Here is a 22718-nt window from a genome sequence, read left to right on the forward strand (position 1 = left end):
GCTCATATATGAAGTTCAGAACCCATCAGTATTTCTGAACTCTAGATTCACAGCTATCTACTCAGAAGGAAATTACTTCAAACAACTACAATAAACACACACTTTGCAACTAGTTTCTATGAAATTTAAAGATTCAGGTCTGTATATAGATTGAAGTTGTGTTTAAACTGCTTTATCCTGTCTTCTGCACTTCTGGAGAGTTTCAGTTCTGCATGCATTTTCAGTGTTTTACTTTTGGTTCTATAAGGTAATCAGTGATAGCTGTGTTTCAAGTGTGTGGAAGAGATTTGCTGTTCTCTGTCTCATTCCAGCTTGCTGAGAATAGAAGCAATGTTACCCCCAGGCTGTCAGTTTGAAGCTCAGGTTTACAGATCTCAAGCTCATACTTCCTGACTGATCTCATTGCTCATATATTGAGCTCAGACTTGGCTTGAATCTAGAATTGCAAACCAAGGAAAGGACTTGCATCTTGCTTCTGCAGACAGTTTAGATTGTATGAGCTTAAGCCAAATGAAATTGCACACAGCCCACATTCTGGCACAGATTAATTAAGAAACTAAAGGTGTAAAGACCTAACCCAAACTCTGTTTGAGAAACTCTGGCCTTTTAGGCATAGTTCCCAGTAACAAACTGTGCAGCCCAGAGTACAGGAACATGTGGATTTAGAGACGTCTGCTGGGTTCTTACTGTTCTTAGCAGGAAAGCCTGCTTTCGTAGGTGCAAGATGCCATAAATTAGAATGATGTAACTGAATTATTGTACTGAATATGACATTAATTCAAGGTTAGATATGCACAAAGGAAGCTGACTGTAAAATACGGACAGCAATCTTGGCTATCAGCAGTCTTGGCTAACTGGGGAGATCCTAACTCACAGGAAGTTGACTAACATGATGCCCATCTACAAGAAGAGCCGGAAGGAGGATCCAGGGAACTACAGACCTATCAGTCTAATCTCGGTGCCTGGCAAGGCCATGGAGGAGATCATCCTGAGTGACATCACATGGCTCATTCAAGAAAACCATGCAATCAGGCCCAATCAACATGGGCTTATGAAAGACAGGTCCTGTTTAACCAATCTAATCTTCTATGACAAGGTGATCAATCTAGTGGACAAGGAAAAGGCTGTGGATGTTGTGTACTTAGACTTCAGTAAGGCCTTTGACACTATTTCCCACAGCATTCTCCTGGAGAAGCTGGAAGCTCATGGCCTGGATAGGTGTACTCTTTGGTGGATAAAGAACTGGTCAAATGGCCAAGCCGGAAAAGTTGTGAATGGAGCCAAATCCACCTGGTGACCAGTCACAAGTGGTGTTTCCCAGGGGTCAGTACTGGAGACAGTTCTGTTTAATCTCTTTATCAATGATCTGGATAAGAGGATTGAATGCACCTTTAGTAAGTTTGCAGATGACACCAAATTGGGCAGAACTGTTAATCTGCTGGAAGGCTGAGGCCAATTGTAATGAGGTTTAACAAGGCCAAGTGCTGGGTCCTGCACTTGGGTCACAACAACCCCAGGGAGTGCTACAGGCTCGGGGAAGAGTGGCTGGAAAGCTGCCTGGCAGAAAAGGATCCGGGGGTTTTGATTGACATTTGGCTGAATATGAGTCAGCAGTGTGCCCAGGTGGCTTAAAAGGCCAACAGCATCCTGGCTTATATGAGGAATACTGTGGTCAGCAGGACTAGAGAAGTCATTGTGCCATTGTACTCAGCACTGATGACGCCTCACCTTGAATACTGTGTTCAGTTTTGGGCCATTCATTGTAAGAAAGGCATTGAGGTACTAGAGAGAGTGCAGAGGAGGGTGATGAAGCTGGTGAGGGGCCTGGAGCACAAGTCTGATGATGAGTGGTTAAGAGAACTGGGGTTGTTTCACCTGGAGAAAAGAAGGCTGAGGGGAGACCTTGTTGCTGTCTACAACTACCTGAAAGGAGATTGCAGCATGGAGGGTGTTGGTCTCTTGTCTCAAGTAGCAAGTGATAGGACAAGAGGAAATGGCCTCTAGTTTTGCCAGAGGAGGATTAAACTGTATATTAGGAAAAATTTATTCACGGAAAGGATTGTCAGGCATTGGAACAGGCTGCCCAGGGAAGTGGTGGTTCTTAGGAACATGGTTTAGTGTTAGAGTTAGGTTAGGTTATTGTTGGACTCAATGATCCTGAGGGTCTCTTCCAACCAAAATGATTCTGAGATTCTATTCTATGACAATGAAATCCAGTTCAATTGAATTAGGTCCATAGGCAATCATACCATAAATCTTACTTCATACAAGGGTTTTAAAATTTGTATCCACTAATTCCTGCCTTATATCTGACAATTTTTCAACTGTTCCAGTACGACGATACCATAACCATATGTATGTGTGTATGTGTGTGGGTTTGTGTGTATGTATGAATACATGTGTGTGTATATATATATATATATATATATATATATATATATATACACACATAGGTGAAAAACACAGTAAAGAAAGTTCAAGCGCTAAATTGGACTTACCACTCTAAGATGAATTTAGGCTTGAAAACTTCTTTAACTAATCATTCATAATCCCCCTCTCTGTTGTTTGAAATTTTCTTCCCTAACATCTAATTTGAATCTTTCTTTTGGAGTGCAGGACCATGACTTACCCTGTAGACATAGACATCAGAGCATTCCTTTCTCTTTTTGAAAGGCTTTTATTATGTGTTATCATGTTCCTTCAAAAAATATTCTAGATTACATTAGATAACTTTCAGTCTTTCCTCAAATTTTATAGAATTCTCTCATTGTTCTCCCTTCCAGATGTTCTTCAGTGGGTACATATTTTTTAAGTGTAATAAAACTAAATGCAAGTGTAGAAGCTCATGAAAAACTGAACAATCTTCAATCCTCTGTTAACAGTGATAGTGTGTCATTCTTCTGTTACACAATGTGTTTATGGTTATGTAGCTATACAATTTGTATTTCTACCTCAGGACTGAAGTGTGAATAAATCCCACAGGTAAGTATATATGGGATTTCTAGCAGGACTTTGAATCATATAGAACTTTACAGTTAGTTCAAGTGAGAATATCACAATGACATTATTTACCAACCAAGCATAAACTGAAATTAAGACTATAGGATGAATTTATTAGCTTATTTATTCGTGCTGATTCTAAAAAGCACAATTTTAATTTTGTGTTTACCTGTTTTCTTTCTAGTAGTACCCAAGTGTGTAGCATAGGCAATAATCATTCTGCAGTCCAGTCATTTCACATCTATAGCTACTTAAGGTAGCAAAGTGGGAAGTTAATTTACTTAATTGAAAACCTCTATGAATGTTGAATTCATCTTTTTTTTTTTTTTTAAATACATCCCGGAAATAATTTAACTGTATCTGTAGTCTTTACGAGCCAGCTTTTCAACTCCTCTTCTAAACTTTCACAACAGAAAAATGCTGATACTAATGGCTTTTTTTCTCTTCTGGAAACCCTTCTTCCTGCTTATTCAATACCCAATGCTGGAACAGTTAGATATGTTCAGTACAGTCTGCTCTGAGATTGCACAAAAACAAAAACACAAAACAAAACCCTCTTATCTGTTTAAAGATATCAGAGTTTAGTGGATACCTTGTAAAGCCTTTCTTGTCTAATAGAAGACAGGTAGAAAAAGTATAATGTGGAGTTGTCTTTAACACAGTGAATGAAAGTAGGTGGAAGGCACAATGATGTTTCAATTGCAAAGAGATGAGAAATGGTTGTGTAGCCAGCATCAACTGATCCATATAATAACTGACAAGTTAAGATAAGAAAGGAACCCAAAAAGAATCCAAAAAAAAGAATTATTAAATTCATTGCAGCCTTCTCCTGTTTCTTGCAAAGGCATGACTTGCTGACTCTAGTGGGAGAGATATGAGAACACTATTTTTTTTCCGTGTCTTTAAACCAAAGGAATTAAAGGTCTCAAGAAGAGGAATGTGAATTTACCTTGGCTCTATTTTCACAGTTCTCAGATGAGAAACAATGATGACCTTAGGGAGCCAGCAACATTCCCTTAGTAGTATCTATATTAGGTATTTGAAATATATTGAAAATTAAAGCCGTAAGATTACCTCTTGCTTGAGAAAACACATTGGTTCCTTAAAAATATGAGCAAAATTAAAGATGAATTTAAGAAAATTACTTATGGCACAGAAAGTATGTTAACTCTGCCCACATCATTCTTTGTAGAGAAAGAAGGCTATTTTGGCTAAGGTGACAAATATTACTCTTCCACAGCAGAAAGAAAGAAATATTTTAGAAGTTCAAGCTGTAAAGTTATTAAACAAGATCTGACTGTACTAAGAAATGCAAAACATATTAGAAAAGTCAATGACTTAAATTAAATGGCAAATCAGCAGTGGATGAAGGACTGACCTTGGATCGAGGTGGTGCTCGGATGTACCATTTGCAGTCTACTGCTTCAGTTTCAGAAGCTTTTCCTTCTTTGACAATTTGTACAGATTCCACAATTCCTTCAGGTCCTCCCATCTCAAACTCACAAACTGAATAACAAAATACCAGAAAAAATGAAACCTGAACAGCAAACAAAAATGTTTTCTACAGCAGAGTGCAATGGCCTCCAAGTTAAAAAACAAACAAACAAACAAACCAAACCCCACAACATACCAACCTGGCAATGGTTTCAAAACGCCAAGGTCCTTAAAATCCGGATCTTAAAAATTGAGAGAGAGAAAATTAGTTTTGTTCAATAGCTTGGCTGTAATGTCAATGTGCTAAAATTTGACAATGCACTTCACTAATATGATCCAATAGATATATATATGATTACATATATATTTTTCTTGGAAATGAGAAATATTTCAAAACTGTGGAAACACGCTAATAATTAATGCATAAATTATTGATACTATCATACCAAGTTCCTTTGTTTTTCTGTTATGAAATTCTGATTTTCTCGATCTCTCTCTTTCAGAAGAGTGAGTTCAAAAATATTTCTGCATACACTAGCAAGCAAGAACATCTCACTGCTAACAACATGATATTTTAACACATCAGTCTAATGAAAGAGGATATATTTACAGATCCACTCAGAATCCTTTTGCCTATTATGCATTTTGCACTATGATTATAACACTCAACTTAACTAGTGAAATCTAAACTTCATTCTATGTTTATGAATACTCTGCCATCCCTACTGACAAAGAGGAAACACTCTCTTTGTAAGGAGCATCCATTTGATCTTTCTGGAATAAATACCATAAGGATTTACCATGGAATTCATTATGCTAACAAGGTAAAGTCTAATACATGTGCTATTTTTGATCAGATAAATATGATATTTACTGTTTGAGATGCTTTGTATCATGCTTTTATCTGTATACAGGTATAACAGATAGATGAAATTAGTTTGTTCTTAGGCTTATGCTTCAGTAGATGGCTATGCACAGACAAACCATAATTTTACAAAATTTGGCTCTGCTTAAAGTTGCTGTCCAAAATCAGAAATGTGAAAGAGGGAAAAGTGTTTCAAGAGAAGATTATCCCTTCAGAATATACTGGGTTTATCTGTTGTTTTTTTGGTTTGTTTTTGTTTTTTTTTCATTTGCACTAAAATGAAGGTTTTGCACATTTTTTCTCACTTTCAGGAGAAAAAAAAAGAAGGCAAGAAAGGAATCCACTTTATTGTTTTTTCTGGAGAAAACTGTTTTTCTGTTTTCAGGTCTTCTGAAAACTATGATAGAAATTGCTACACAAACACTCTGCATTAAGCTTCTCTTGAGCTACGAGCATAACGTCTAGGCCTCAAAAGGATTGTATAAGGGGAAAAACAAGCCAGAGTTTAAGCCATGCAGTCCACTCATGGAACTAATCTTATTGCTTCAGGATTGGGTTAATGTAGAAAAGGCTAGAAATAAAACAGTGAAGAGAGTGTTTGGAAGTAGGAAATGTATCGAATTTAAAAAAAAAAAGTGACCCACCATGAGAACTGCTGCTCCCCTTTAGTCTTAGTCAAGCCAGAACAGTGAGAATAATAACCAGACGATACTCTGAAAAAGTCGAGTGCTCTATAAGCAAGATCAGCCATTTTAACCTGAACAGTGAGAATGTGTTGACTTCAAAAACCTGTAGTTGTAAAATCATTTTTTTTTAAACTGTCCCTCTATAACCAGGCTGCTTTTCTTCCCAGTTATCTTTTACAGTTGCACAATATAAATTGTGAATAAATGCTCATGAACTTAAGGGGCCATAAATATAATTGAGTAGACAATTAGCACTAACTGTTAAGTAGTTTTATAGATCAGTAGATACATATGATAACCAACAACACTAAATGTAATTAAATATTTCAGTTAATGTACTCAGATGTTGATATCTAGTGCTAAAAGCAAGATACTTAAAGGAAACTTACTTTGACTGTTGGTTCAAATTAAAATCCAAAGCGGGTCTAGTATAACCATTACGTTTCTTCCTTTTGCCAAGTTTGTAAGGATCACTCTGATCTATTGAAAAACTCCACCACAATAACAAAGTGCAGAGGAGGAAAGAAGGACAAACAGGTCCAGGCAGGATTTCTCCCTTATGAAGGAATTTTTATACAAAGGAGTGCTAGCAGCAAGAATCCAGGCTGAACTGTAATCTAGACAATGCAATTTGGCCCCCAATTCTGAAAGAAGGTTCTCATTTGTTAACAATATAGTTAGAACAAACCACTTAAAAGTGCACAATCTGTTATAATTCTAGAAATATGATAGACCTTGCTCAGTTTTGAAAAATGATCTTTTTACAACCTTTCAACATCTCAAGAGTGATAGTGAAATGAAATCTACAACATCTGAGGTGATACACTTCATTGAATATTAAAAGTATACCAACATTATTATAATAAAAACAACAATCTGTAAATAAGGTATTATTATGCTGAAAATACAACCATGTTTAAGCATATTTACCCAGAGAATGTTTGTCTTTTAAATAGCCTAGTATTAAACAGATTATACTTTAGTAGCTCTTCTGTAATTCAATCAAATTGTTATTATCAGTCTGGCTGAGTCAGAACCCTTTTAATGATATCTAAACCCTGTCTGGCTAGATTTTCTGATAGATTGATAGTCCTGATGAAAATCATGCTTCTATTAGGAAAACCTCTCCAGACAGGATAATTTTGCTGTGAAAAAATAAGATTGATCACCTATAATGAGAGAGAAAAACAGGGAGTAATAGGCCTTGAGGGGAATGCATTTTTTTTTAATTTTTTTTTTTTTTTAATGAGGATCTCTGTGAAGGAGAAAGCAAGTATGTAAAGAGGAAACCAGGAATTTTCACAGACATGTGAAGATGTGGAAAGCTTATGTAAATGTAAGACGTTGAATCCAAAAGAAGTTCTGTGGCTCATTCCTGAAGCACTGAATTTCTCTTTTAAAACCAACAAACAGAAAAAAGGTTATCTGAAAATTTCCTTTGGTGATATATTTCATCTTATTCCACAAATAATAGATGTTTATTACTCTAAGCTTTTTTGTAAAGTCTCTGTGAAGTATAGAATTACATTTGTAATTTATTATTAGATGCAAAAATCTGTCACATTATTTAGAGTTGCTGGCAAACAAGAAGAATGAGAAACTTTATAGCGGCCCAAGGAGAAAATTATTATAATCTGTAGATTTCCTTAACCAGTAAAAAAATGACATTGATGAACAGACAGTCTGGTGGGTTGGAAACTGGCTGAATGACCAGGCCCATGATGGTGGTGATAAGCAGTCCACTTAGTTGGAGACCAGTAATGAGTGCTGTACCCAAGCAGTCCATACGGAGTCAGATCCTGGTTAACATCTTCATTGATTATCAAAATGATGTGGCAGAGTGTACCTTCAGCAAGTCTCCTGATATCACAAAACTGTGTGGAGTGGCTGATGCACCAGAGGGTTATGCTACCATCGAGGGGGACCTCAACAGGCTGGTGAAATGGACTTACAGAAACTTTATAAAGTTCAAGAATGGGAAAATGAAATTATCCTCATCTCACAGAATCACAGAATCACAGAATGGTAGGGACTGGAAGGGACCTCAAAAGATCATTTAGTCCAATCCCCCTGCCGGAGCAGGAACACCTAAATGAGGTTACACAGGAAGGTGTCCAGGCAGGTTTTGAATGTCTCCAGAGTAGGAGACTCCACAATCCCCCTGGGCAGTCTGTTCCAATGTTCTGTTACCCTTACTGAGAAGAAGTTTCTTCCCAAATTTAAGTAGAACTTCTTGTGTTCCAGTTGGAACCCATTACCCCTTGTCCTACTCTTGGTTAACATCAAGAAGAGCCTGGCTCCATCCTCGTGACACTCACCCTTTACATATTTGTAAACATTAATGAGGTCACCCCTCAGGCTCCTCTTCTCCAAGCTAAAGAGCCCCAGCTCCCTCAGCCTTTCCTCATAAGGACGATGTTCCACTCCGTTACTCATCTTTGGTGCCCTGCGCTGGACTCTCTCCAGCAGTTCCCTGTCCTTCTTGAACTGAGGGGCCCAGAACTGGACACAATATTCCAGATGTGGTCTCACCAGAGCAGAGTAGAGGGAATGGAGAGCCTCTCTCAACCTACTAACCACCCCCCTTCTAATACACTCCAGGATGCCATTGGCCTTCCTGGCCACAAGGGCACAGTGTTGGCTCATGGTCATCCTGCTGTCTACCAGGACCCCCAGGTCCCTTTCCTCTATGCTGCTCTCTAATAGGTCATTCCCCAACTTATACTGGAACCTGAAGTTGTTCCTACCTAGATGCAATACTCTACACTTTCCCTTGTCATATTTCATTAAATTTTTCCCCACCCAACTTTCCAGCCTGTCCAGGTCTTGCTGGATGGCAGCACAGCCTTCTAGCGTGTCAGCCACTCCTCCCAGCTTGGTGTCATCAGCAAACTTGCTGATACTACACTCTCTTCCCTCTTTCAAATCATTGATGAATATATAATATAGGTCCTAGTACTGACCCCTGAGGCACTCCGCTAGATACAGGCCTCCAACTAGACTCTGTACCATTGACCACACCTCTCTGGCTTCTTTCCTTCAGCCAATTCGCAGTCCACCTCACTACTCAGTCATCCAGACCGTATTCCCTCAGTTTAGCTGTAAGAATGCTGTGGGAGACTGTGTTAAATGCTTTACTGAAGTCAAGGTAGACCACATCTACCGCTCTGCCATCATCCATCCATCTTGTTATATCCTCATAAAAGTCAATGAGGTTGGTCAAGCATGACTTCCCCTTGGTGAAGCCATGTTCCTGAGGAGGAGCAATCCTATACACCGATATATGCTGGGTCCACCCAGCTGGAAAGCAGCTTTCCAGAAAAGCATTTGGGGGTCTTGGTGGAGACCAAGTTAAAATTGAGCCAATAATGTTTCCCTGCAGCATATAAATCCACCAGCATCCTGGGCTACATAAGGAGGACTGTTGCCAGTGACCCTTCCCCTCTACTCAGCACTGATGAGGCCACACCTGGAGTGCCATGTCCAGTTTTGGGCTCCCCAGTAAAAAAGCAATATCGAGCTACTAGAGACAGTTCAGCAAAGGGTCATGAAGCTGATTAAGGGATTGAAGCATCTTTTATGTGAGAAAAGGCTGAGAGGGTTGGAACTGTTCAGCCTGGAGAAGATAAGGGTCAGAGGAGTTTCTACTGGTGTATATAAACATCTGAATGGTGGATTCAAAGAGAATGGAGCCACGTTCTTTTCAGTAGTACCCAGTGACAGAACAAGAAGCAATGGGCACTCACTAAAACACATGATGTTACCAGTCAGCATCAGGAAACACTTTTCCACTGTGAGAGTGAACGATTACTGGCAATGGTTGCCCAGAGAGGTCGTAGAGTCTCTATCCTGGGAGATTTTCAATATTTAAAACTGTCTAGACATGGTCCTAGCAAGTCACTCTAGGTGACCCTTCTTGGACAGGGGGTTGGACAAGATGACATCCAAAAGTCACTTTTAAGGCCAGTCGTTTAGTGATTCTGTAATAACTAAACACCAGAATTGGCTAATATTGAAACAGTTAGTCGAAAGACAAATCTAAGGTAATAGCAGGGGTTAGAAAATCTCTGTCACTATGCAGACTTGTTTTGGTGGAATTTGCTTTCAGTCATGGAAGCTTACAGATCCATTCTAGAGAAATCTGTAATATTTAGGACTGGTTTCAAATTAATTCACTACGTATTCATGGGAGCCTCTAAAGGTTTTGGATGCTGGATCTAAGATCTATTCTACACATAGCCGGTGGAAACCTTGAGACATTAATTTATTTTTAGTCTCACTGTTAGAATGTAACAAGTCTGGCTTTTCTAAGCAGCTGGCAAGCATGGAATTTAAACACAAAAACAAGACAAAAATTGTAATGTTAGGGCACCTGGTTGCTCAAAAAGCTTACAAAAAAACCCCAAAAAAAATAAAAATATTTTTTTTAAAAAAAGGATTATAGGTTAACTGCATTAACTCTTCAAAAAGTAAGTAAATCACTTTCTTTACAATCAAACTGCAGCATCTTGTGTGGTTGTCCAACTGTGGCATATCCACACAGAAATATATTTACCCACCTATGTGTATGTCTGTGCATGCACTCTTTAGTTTAAAGTCACCTGCACAGAGAGTGAAATTGTTTAAAATTCTATTACTTGAACGATTTCTGTAAGAGACAAGCAGATAGGAAATAACAGAAACAGACAAAAATGCATAAAGTTCAAATTAATTACTAGCAACAAGAAAATCTATTTAAAAAGAGCAAATTTTGAATAAAAAAATCCACAGTTATCAAAAGTTTTTAACTTGTCTTCAAAAACATACTCCATGAGGCTTTTAAAAGTAATTTCAAATTCTACAGAAGTTTTTTTTTACAAATGCACCAATTTCTAAGTAAACTTATCATAGTTTACTCATAAATTTCTTTAGCTTTTCATATAAAGTTCATTTGGACATTTCTTACACCATCAACATCAAACATTTTGTTTGTACTGATAGAAATAATAGGTATCTCACTCTCAGAATTCAAATTATTAAAGTCAGCAGATGTTTCAAGATCTCTTTTAAAAAATGGAAGATTTAGCTTGTATGTTCCTTAGCACATCTGGACTAGAACACGTTTAATTTCACAGCTTATTTTAATATCTGAAGTACAGTATATACAGTAAAGAATATGAGAAATTACAGTATGGCCAAGAGTCAAGATGAAGGAAATATGAACCACAAAATCGTGCAGATACGAGACCTGATCATGCTTAACTTTTAAGATATCTTGTTTTCTTTTCTAGCACAAATGAGAAATGAAGGAATTATTTGTTTGTACTATACCTTAGCAAGTTTGATGTAAACCAGTTTTTGTTGTTTGTGAATACAAAAACCTCATTTTTTAGTGTATATATGCACAAAACAGTCACAATACATAGAAACCATATTTCCTAATGATAATTAGTGAAACTATCCATTTTTACTCATTGAACAGACAGCTGTAGATACATCTTTTCATTCTCCTGTCTTTATTTATTTTTATTTATTTATTTATTTATTTATTTATTTATTTATTGTATTTATTTATTTATTTATTTTCACTTTTATGAAGTCAGGTTCTTTTACAATTGATTTCTGAGAACATAAACAAGTCGTGCCCTATTGAGGGGTGAAATACAAGGCTCCTGAAAAGCAGAAATTGCAGAATTCAGTACAGAACTGTAGGATTGTTCTAAAGTACTTTATGTGGTTCCCTCCCAGTATTTCATGATACAGTGAAAATGCTGGAAGATGACGGCCAAAAGATTTTAAAAGAAAAAAATAACTGCTCAAAGAATCACTAAAGCAATTCTAAACAGAAAAACATTTCTATAAGTAAACATTTTCTGTGAGGTGTACAAACAAAGGGACTTGGCTATTCTGCTAAGAGTAAAAGAAAAGTACTAAGTAAAAACAGATATTATAGTGAAATAGATGTACAAAAATATCCAAATTATTGTCTTGTTAGCCAAACAATAAATTTGTTCTGATTAATCTTTTGAACTGTATAGTCTTGTTGAAATTTCAATGTATATATCTATAGCTTTATTAAAGATATCAAAGTATCTTCAAAAAAAAGCCTATAGTTGGCTAGACACTCTGAAAACCAGTTCTCTAATAATTGCAGCTGGCAATAATGTGTGCTGTATTTCCTCTTTCTTTTCAATGTTCTTTCTTTTAAGAATAATATTGGGAGCAAGGGCAGCTATATTGGAGACTACCTATTTATCATCCAAAAAAATGCTTCTCGAATTTTTCACTCCTTAGCATGGTCATGAAAGAATTTAAAGGTGGTAAGTGCAAATGTAAAAGTGACTACATGTCCGTTGTTTCACCTTGAAGTTCTACATTCAATTAGATCAGCAGGAAGTCATACGAAGACAAACCAGAACAGATTTGTACCAGATTCCTTGCATTGTTAAAATAACACCAGCTGCTGCCCAAGGTTTGATTTCTAAAATATTTTTTTTTTAGTTTTTTATTTTGTCACATTTACTGATCTCAGCTTATACTCGCAAACAAAGTATCTTTATAGTGTAATTAATGTATATACTGATTTACACACTTCACAGCTATGGTCATCCCATTAAGTTGAGGTATACAGCAAGTACTAGCAAAAGCGGGACATTTGTATGTCAAAAATTAATACTTGTTTCTTCAACATCTATTTGGAAGTGAGAAGCCAGTATCATCAGAAAAAGAAAATTCATGTCTTTGCATAACTTCTTGCTAAGATGGGTCAAACTAAGCAGACAAGAAGGATCTGTACGAACTCCACTGAACAAACAGACCACATGATTGCAGAGATTGCACCTACATTTCTCTTCTCTGCACAAAATGTCAGGCTGTGAGATCTACAAGCTGCTTCCCTTCCTTGTCTACTCTGTAAAGTGTTCAGAGTAAGTTCTTTGTCCAGTGTAAGTTCTGTATGGGTGGCAACCATGTGAGAAGCTAAGAAGACTCATGAGAGCCTAAGTTTCATCCTCAGACAATGTTTGGACTATTCGATATGTACACCTATATCCCAGAAGTGAGAAGTGCTTCTTGGAACTGATCCAGTGAGAAAGGGGACCAAGAATGGGCAACAATGTCATACCCAGACTGATGAGTGGAAAGAGGAAGTCTGGGAGACTTGATGATATGTGTGGGATTATTTCACAGATCATTTTTATTATGTTAAATATTTTACATTAGCAGCTGAGTGTTCCTCCCCTTATGGAGCACTCTGCATATTAAAACACAGGGGAAAATGACACTATGACAAATATTTCAGGGGCTGCATATACCTTTATCTGCTAGTTGCCCAGAAACATGTGAAATGAGACTGAATGAGCTCAGGAGTCCACTTTATCTGAACAATGCAACCTTGCTATGACAATGCAGCTGACTTGACTGCCAGGACTGATTGTCGGTCAAGGACAGTATCTCATATGCATCTCCCCAAGATAGTATTCCAGTGACTTCCTCTGACTGACTAATGATCTCTGAACTTGACTAGGAAGAAAGATGTGCAACTTAAGAGTGCTATGGAGCTTTTCCTGCATGATGTTGAATACTAAGTATGGCCTAGTCATGCAACTTCAGCATAAAACTACTAAAGCTTAGGATTTGTCTCATTGATTTGTTAGAGATGACTCCTAGCCTGGCCTAAGGAAATATTAATATCACTTTAAGTTCATGGCAAAAGTATAAGGAAAAATGATGCAGAGGGTTTAGCCACAGCTGGTTGGTAGGCATTATTTTGTCAGATTGAACCATTTTATATATGATTATTGCTTGCTACCATTGAGTGCTAAGTCTACATATCCTTTTAAGAGCAGCTGTTCAAGTTGTATCGGTCTATGCTGTATCAGTCCATAGAATGGATTTCCCTGGACAGAAGGATCTTATGAGAGTAACTTGGTGATATGAAGTACCCTTGCTTTATCACAAAAGAAATGTCTTTTTCTAGTTTTATCTCAGAACATTCAACAGAATACAATCACTACAATGTTTTCAATTTTGAAGAGCTATTCCTATTTCAGGTGTTATACTCAACAGAATATATTATTTGTGCCACTTCAAATAGTACTGAATAAACTGGAGTTGACCACACATTAGGAGAGATTTCCAATACAAACAGAAATGTCAAGATGGTGTTTACATCTACTGACATTCCGTTATTGTAGCTGGCCATGCCAGATATGCCATGTAGGTTATTGGCACCTTTTTGAAGATAACTGCATCTCACATGAGAAACTCAAATATCTCCTCTAGTTTCCATGTTTGCACATTTTACCTTCCAATTTAGTAAGAGATTTCTTGTGCTGTCTCCAAATATTTTTCTCTTACAGCCTAGTAAATCATCAGGTAGACTTTTGCTAAAGTGAATAACCATGTCAGACAGCACTGAAAGTTGTTTGTAAAAACAACTGATTGCTTAATCATCTCACTGTATAGAATACCAGAACAAGATGAATCAGACATGACATTTTGGAAAATATGATACTTAATAGTTTAAAGAATGGAAATAGCCATAAACAAAAAGCCATTATAAGCTTACTGTACAACTGTTAGACTTCTGAAAGTTATTGGATAAATTATATTGTAGTGCTCTTCTATAGCAAACTATTTGTATGATTCAAAAAGACAGCATCACAGGATGTTTCAAAGTGTATTCTACATCCCGAGTAGAAATCTGCTAGTGTTCAACATCAAAGGAAGAACTCTAGGTCTTCATTCCCACTGCAGCCTGAATGCTCTCTTTCTAGAGGAAAATGAACAAACAAACAAGCAACAAAAACAAACAAACAAACAAAAAGGTGAAAATACACCAACCAAATCAAAGGAATAGGGGAATTAATTTGTTACACCAAATTGTCAACTCTAATTGTAATTACGTGTGCTCATCACAGGCAATGCAATGGAGTTTAAACCTACACTTTCAGCGAGCAAGAAGAGGAACTCTAAAAGCCTCATGGCTCAATGAGTTGCTGAGGAAGGCATATCAACACCAAGACCAGGAAACAACTGCAGGAAAAATAAGTTTTCTGTCCTTTCAGCACCCATAGCAGTATACCTTTCAGTGACCCCAGAATTTTCCTTCTCTTTCTGCTACTTTTAGGAGGTTTCCTGCCTAGAAACAATCCTTCTAGGGAGCACCAAGCTGTTGACCCCAGCAGTCTTCCCAAATGTACAAAGCCATGTCTACAGAATGAGAAGAGGGATTTCCAACAGCTTTAGAGGCAGAGTATACAATTGAGCTGTCTTGGAGATATTCTTGCACTTTCTTTTGCATCTCCATCTTTTTAACAGCATAGGGTAGCAGTTTTCTCTGAGGAAGAGTTTCAGTATAGTCCAGTTGTCAGAAATAAGATAACTCTGTATGTTAAGCTGTGAATTCCTACTTAAATTACGCACAAAACTATGAATTTTACATTTTATTATACAATATAACATTCACATATTTAAGAGATATAAATAATATATGGGAAGGGAGCAGTAACCATTCCAAACATTCTAATTTGAAATTCTAGTTTTGAAATTCATCTTCTACTGAGATTGTGGGAGGAAAATATTTTGATAAATTTTTGTTTAAGTAAGGCTTTACAGACAGGGTTTTTTGCCTCACAATTCATCTGCTTCCTGTTGGTTACATCTTCATGAGAATGACGTTCCCTTGTGTTTAAATAGATGTTTTCTCTCCACTTTTATGCGATTAAAATTGCCAAAGAACATTCCAAACCACAATAAATTGCTAATACTGACTGAACATAGACATAATCTGTTAGAGAAAAGACACTTGATCAGCTGGGACTTTTATTATTTTGATGAGAAAAGACCTACTAAATGTTTTCCTATGTATTTGACTAAAACAAGCATAATTCATACTAACCCTAGCCCCAAATGGTTTCTACTTACATTAATGAATAAAGATGTTCTCACCAGTAAGTCATATTTTGTTACGTGACTACGTGAAAAATAATCAACAGGATGAATAACTGTATATCAAAGGGTCTTGAATTCAGCTTTTTTTAACTTTTCCTTTAAAAAAATAAGATCCTTCTAATGGATTCTCAGTCCTCTTTGAGTATCATTTACACCACATGCTCTGTGTTCTCTAACAAATTCTCAAATTGCTTTGTCATGAATATGAGCAAACAAATGGGTTTGTGGATAACTAGAGATCTGTAATCTAGAGTTTGACTAGATTTAGATTTGTCTCAATCACCACTGACTTTTTCATATCCCAGAAACTCCACATCCAGCTATCCCTAAGTGGTGATTGTATTTAGTATACGTTAGTAATTTTTTATTCTGTTGTCATAACTTAGGAATTTAGATTAAAAAAAAAACCAACCAACCAAACAAACAAACAAAAAAAACCAAATAGAGTTTCCATGGAATTCAACAAATTTGCAGGTTTTACCCACTATTCAAAAACCACCAGTCCGAAGCAACAATTTAGTTTCTGCTAGATTTACTCTCAGTTTCAACATTGACTCTAATGGAAAGAGGTTTATGCCTACCATCTGACCTGAATTTAGAAATTGATTTATTGAGTGCTACTCTGACTGATTTGCTCAGCCTCATGCAGAGAATGAAAACTGGTCTTTTGCATCCCATTGACCCTGAAAAAAACATTGTGATTCATTGAATCACACTTTGGAAAGACAGTGTTCAGAAGTCCTTATGTCTACTTTATAAAATATTCAATATTGCCATTAACTGGCTGAAGAGATTGTGAAAAGAACAGCAAAGTGGGTACTGATTAGGTTGTCCAGTTCTTCCATTATTGTCATAATATTTAGAAGAAATGAGGTATCAGGACAGTTTTCACCTGCAGCAGCAGAAGCAGGTCAAACATGATGGTCAGTCACAGTACTTCAGATTTTTAAGTATGGGTCAGCTGCTTATCCAACAAGCAGGCAATAATTAAATTTCATTTGACCAGACCAAGTTTTTGACTGACAAAGAGCAGGGTTTTTCCTAGTTTGGTTTGAAAGAGACATTTAAAGCTCTAGTGATAAGGAAAATAATCAAAGATAAATAAAACCTTTCATTTAAAAGCACTTGATAAATCATTGATTTATATGTATATTGGAATATGACTGATATGCAATATTCTGAAATACAACTATATTAATGCTACATAGGATTCTTCAACGCATGTAATCACAGAGATTCAAATTATCTAAATCTGATTTTAAGCTGCTGAGTCAATAAGGAATATTTTATTTAAAAACAGACAAACAAACCCAATAAACTTATTCTATATAATTTCAGCATAGACTTTGTAGTTAGTAACAGCTAATAACCAACTGCTTAATCCACATAATGAAATCAGCATCAAAGAACAAAACCTTTTTAATAAAAATTTTCTGCACTCTCTTTTAGTATTATTTTTCACATGGAATTGAGAAATGAGCTACAGGAAAGAAAGGAAAGGAAAAAAAAAAACAACAACCAACCAAACAAACAAAAAAAACCCCAAAAATCAAGAGAAAAGAAGTGGTATCATACAATCTTTTATTAACCCACATACTGCAACCAGCAGATTTGATAACATTGTCTCTTGAGCTTCAACTATCAGATAACATCTGGCAAATGATGTTTGTAAGTCCTGTTACACAACATCTTTTGGCTTCTCAGTGTCATCTAGGGGACTGATATGTGACTAGAATAACACATTTCATGCTGCCTGCTTCTGTCATGCTAGTACAAATTTTTAATAATGGATGTGCCAGAGACATCAGTTTATTTTAATCTGAATTCTCAGAAAATATTTATCAATTCTGTTACCATCATCCTACTGATGACTCAAGTAATCTTAACACAAAATTCTGGATATTAGATGTAGTGTTTTGAAATGAAAGTATTCAAATAACTTTTCTGCATCTCTAATGTGTGATGATCTCTGAAGAAATACTTTTCAAATGTTGATCAAAAGAATTTGCCTATTTCTTTTCACAATTTTGCAATTAATTTATTAATTTCAATAGCATTCTGAATTGTTTGGATTTCATCACCCTGAACACTAAGAAAATAAATATTAGAAATACATTTTAGACTGTGTAGCATAGACCAAAACATTTTGTCTCACTGAAGTTAAATTCTCCTTTACAACTCTATTTGAAGAAACACTAATGTCAGACACTAATTTACCTAGTGAATTGCAGACTACGCTGTGATCCTGTAAATAATGTGCCTTTGGGTAATTGAGAAGAGTCTTCAGAGCAAGAATAATTTGAGGGCACTAGATCTCCCTGTTTCAAAAGTTATTTGTGTACATGAATATTTCTAATATCTATTATATCATACACTTTTAATAAGAAAAAAAAATATCTGTCTTGAGAACTGCACTCTAAGGACAGAAGTAATTTTGCTAACAGTAAAGTTACCTGATTCGGTTATGAATAACTTGCTTATTTTTAATGAAAGATTATCAATTAGATTGTATGTTCATGTGATTGCAAAATGCTTTTAAATCTGGTTGGAAATATCACGGCTCACCAAAATACAAGATTAAATCAAACCTGTTTGATAGGGAATGCAACTTCATTGCTATGAGTAGAAGTCTCATTCTTAAATGAGAGAAGAATTTGCCCTGTTTAGCTGAAATCATTTCTGTATTTTATGAAGTTGCAGATAATGCTTTTATGCATCAGATTATACTAGTTAAACAAACACTGGACTGCAGCAAAACCACTTGAGGAAAAAACACTAAAACTTTAGGAAGACAAGAGCAGTTAAGGAATTCTGCAATCTTTATTTAGTAATTATAAATGTAAGTTTTGAAAGTAGTTTTGAACATTTCTCTATAGTAATAAAATTAAAATATCACATTTTTACTAAAAGAATACAATTTCTAGCAAACAATCAAGTTTGGGTGAGTTTGGTTTGGGTTTTTTGGTTTGCTTGTTTTGCTTGTTTTGTTTGTTTTGCTAAAGGGAAAAGATAGGAAATACAAATATGAAAAATGTAATTGAAAGATAACAAAGTGTCAGGTCCACAAAGAAAATAAACTTCTTAAATTTGAATCTTCCTCAGTCCAGTGATTTTGCTTAAATGATTGTTTATTTCAACAGATTTATCAACATCTAAATGTCTTTATGCTTGGTACTAAATTAATTAAGAAAATAAATTAACAGAGAATATAGACATTCTTAAATGTCTGCAGATTGCTGAATAAATGATTGAGTAAAGTGTAAATATACCAGTAATAAGTAGTCATAGCTGCCAGCAACATACAGTGTGGAAGACAAACACCACTTTTTGGAAGATTTGTCACTGAGCTAGCTCAGGCTTAAGAGTTCTGAGCTTCTTCATTATTGGAAAGGCATGCAATAAAAAGACAACTAACCACTCCTTGGTCCTGACTTCTCCTGAATTCCAAAATCAGCTAGAGTGGTGAGATGAGATTTTACAAAAGGAGTAAGATACTAAAAATCATCTCAGTTTTCCTTAGAAAAGAACACATGACCAAAAAAAAAAAAAAAAAAAAAAAAAATCACAGTCCTTTTTTTCATATCAATAAATAACTGTTCCTTTCAAAAAATTATCCTAAAGTATGGCTCCATTCTTATTTTAAAAAACCCATTAGGCAATGGATGCACCGCCATAAGTTTTAGTAGAGGGAATGTAGTAAAAATGTACTGGAAACTTTGTTTTATGTTTAAAATGCAACATCCAAGGAGTGGAACCAGTACTCATTGCAAATGTTGTTTTCAGAACTAGTATGACTTCAGTTTATTAATCAGGTTTACTACTTGTAAAATGAGTCGAGCAAAAAATGTATCTGAATGAATTCATTTCTAAGTCTGTTTTTATTTGTACATTTTTACATACAGAAAATAATTTCATTCCAAACAATTCCAAGGAACAATGGTATCTAGAGGAAGAATAGCACAGGAAGACAGACAAATCATTAATTGTAATGTTCAAAGTCAAAGAAAAACTCAACTTACTGAACAGAATATGAAAAACAGTAGATACTGAGAGTAAGTAAGTTGGGCCTACTTAAGTGTGATATTCATCAAATAGACAAACACTGAATTGATATACCTCTACCTCATAATCTGTGTAAAGGTAGAAAACTCACTTTTCATTCATGAAAAGAGTTGAAGAAATAGTAGTTCAGTTATCCAAATAAACAAATATTTCATTTTGACTTATTTCAATAGATGAAAAAGTAGAGGACAGTCTTTAAAGGTACTTACCTTTAAGTAAGTACCGAAGCCTAGAGATTGCCCAGATTTAAGTGCATGTTTAAATGTAGGTTTCCTGAAATTCTTTGCTAAATTGGGACTAGATTTAGTGGCTTGTCAGGGCAGTATTTGAGAATAGTAAGCTTAAGCAACTGTTCTTTGGAATTATCCTTGGGCATATCAGAAAGTAATTTCAGAGATTTTTGATGGATTACTCTGTTAAATTATAGTAGCTGTTATTCTTATTTCGCCTGAAGGCCTTAGTTAGATGAACAGGTTTTGCAGAAAAAAAATAAAAGTAAATAAATACACCCAGCATTTGGACTTGCTGCAGTAAAAAACATATACAACTTGAAAATATCTACAAATTGAATATAAATTGAACAAAAATTACTTACTAGATTTCTCAGAAAAAAAAAAAAAAGAAAAACATTAGCCATGTTAGTGGCTTTCTGCATGTAAAAATGATTTAAAAGACTTGCAGGAATGAAAACTATGTAACTTTTTTTTTTTTTTTTTTTTTTTTTTTTTCCCCGAAGTTATCTAATAAAACAACTAAAAGACACAGTGGAAATTACATTATTTGACACTACAGAAACAGACCACATAGCAAATTCTGGAACTTAAATAAGGATATCAGACACCTGTGGCATCTTGTATTTGGTGGCTGAATTTTAGTTTTTTCTTTTCTGCTACTTATGAGATTTTAAAGGAATATGTCTGCATAATGTGAGTTGATATCAAAAGGAAAAAAAAAAAACCTAAACCTTACTCAGGATTCACAAACATTAAACAATGCTTACAACATGCAATACACTCTTGTATAAATCCTTTATTATGATTATCTACCCCTTCATTACAGATTTTCATATTTTAAAGTTTTGATTCTTTTAAAATTGGATTTTAAAAATTCAACTGCTCACTTCCTCAATCTGTCATGATCATTTTTAGGATAACATATTTGCATTTATTGTATACATAATATCAGTTAAGGTTACTGAGATGAGGTTTGTTCATAATTATTTAGTGTATGTGTAAGGTAAAGGCATTATATAAAGGCATTTCTTTACCACAATAGAGTAGCATGATATTAAAGATTGCAGGGTCTTTGATATCCCATAATAAGAGTGAAAGAGAAGACAGATCAAAGGGATAGATACTCTAATGGGCCAGCTAAAAGTTCATTTGCACACAAGTTAGGACAGAATTTCTCTCAATGCTGAAGGAAGCATGATCTTTCTTTTGGACCTGAGCACCAAAGGAACTCAAATGTTAAATCTGAGATGTTCAAGAAGGACAGAGAACTGCTGGAGAGAGTCCAGCGCAGGGCAACAAAGATGAGTAAGTGAGTGGAGCATCTCCCTTATGAGGAAAGGCTGAGGGAGCTGGGGCTCTTTAGCTTGGAGAAGAGGAGTCTGAGGGGTGACCTCATCAATGTTTACAAATATGTAAGGGGTGAGTGTCACGAGGATGGAGCCAGGCTCTTCTTGGTGACAACCAAGAGTAGGACAAGGGGTAATGGGTTCCAACTGGAACACAAGAGGTTCCACTTAAATTTGGGAAGAAACTTCTTCTCAGTAAGGGTAACAGAACACTGGAACAGGCTGCCCAGGGGGATTGTGGAGTCTCCTACTCTGGAGACATTCATAACCCACTGGGACACATTCCTGTGTAACCGCATCTAAGTGTTCATGCTCTGGCAGGGGAATTGGACTAGATGATTTTTTGAGGTCCCTTCCAATCCCTAAAATTCTGTGATTCTGTGAGATGAAAGAATTACATAGTCTGCATTTCTCAACAGGCAGTAAATAAATCAACATTGCTCATAGCCATCAATATGACAAAAGGTACATTAAGGTGAAAACATACACCTACTGCAACTACAAATATACAAAACAATATTCAGTAACATTCGCCTCAGTACTGGTAAGAAAAAGAAACTCTCTGGATTGATTTATTTACAAAAAATATAAATATTACCAGAAGAAAATTAACCTATACTAAACCGTTGATGAGTATACACGAAAAAGGCTGAGAGAGAATATATTTCGAATTGGGCATGTTTACTCATTTGCTAACTACTGCATACTGCAAAAATTCAGTTCTAGAAACAAAAACATGACTGACTTTTTCCAAAGACTGCAGTGTGCAGAATCAGAGCTACTAATTTTTGGGCAAGAACTCTTTTTATTAGTTGCAAAGAACTGGGAGCTTTCTAAAAGGAGTTTGTGTGCATTTCTTTAGAGAATTAGCTAGAAACACTATTCAAAGAGTAAAAAAATATGTTAAGGAAACGAAATATGGCAATAAAGATTGTCTCTTATTGCTATTAGAATTGAGAGATATTTCATTTAACAAGCAGACGATAACAACAAAATCAACACAGTTATTTGAACCTACGCAAATACCAAATTAACAAATATGAGTGACTGAAAACAAATTATATAAGCATGGGTTTGTATCTAATGTAAAAGCATCATTTTATATAAGGATAGCTAGTCAGAATACTTGCAACTCTGTGCCTAGAATAAAAAATAATTT

At 35.7% G+C, this 22718-nt stretch overlaps 1 protein-coding gene across 1 annotated transcript in view; it reads right to left on the bottom strand.

The window, feature by feature from the left end:
• Window positions 1–22718, bottom strand: part of NETO1 (neuropilin and tolloid like 1) — a gene marked incomplete at its 3' end in the record, with an annotated part of 66759 nt that overhangs the window by 21312 nt on the left and 22729 nt on the right. The window contains exons 5-6 of the mRNA XM_080339713.1: window positions 4635–4676; window positions 4379–4506 (exon numbers count right to left, since the gene is read on the bottom strand). Coding sequence (XP_080195839.1) covers window positions 4379–4506; window positions 4635–4676 — 170 coding nt within the window. The remainder of the gene's footprint in view (window positions 1–4378; window positions 4507–4634; window positions 4677–22718) is intronic.

Source organism: Nesoenas mayeri (assembly GCF_963082525.1).
Source record: "Nesoenas mayeri genome assembly, chromosome: 2".
NCBI lineage: Eukaryota > Metazoa > Chordata > Aves > Columbiformes > Columbidae > Nesoenas > Nesoenas mayeri.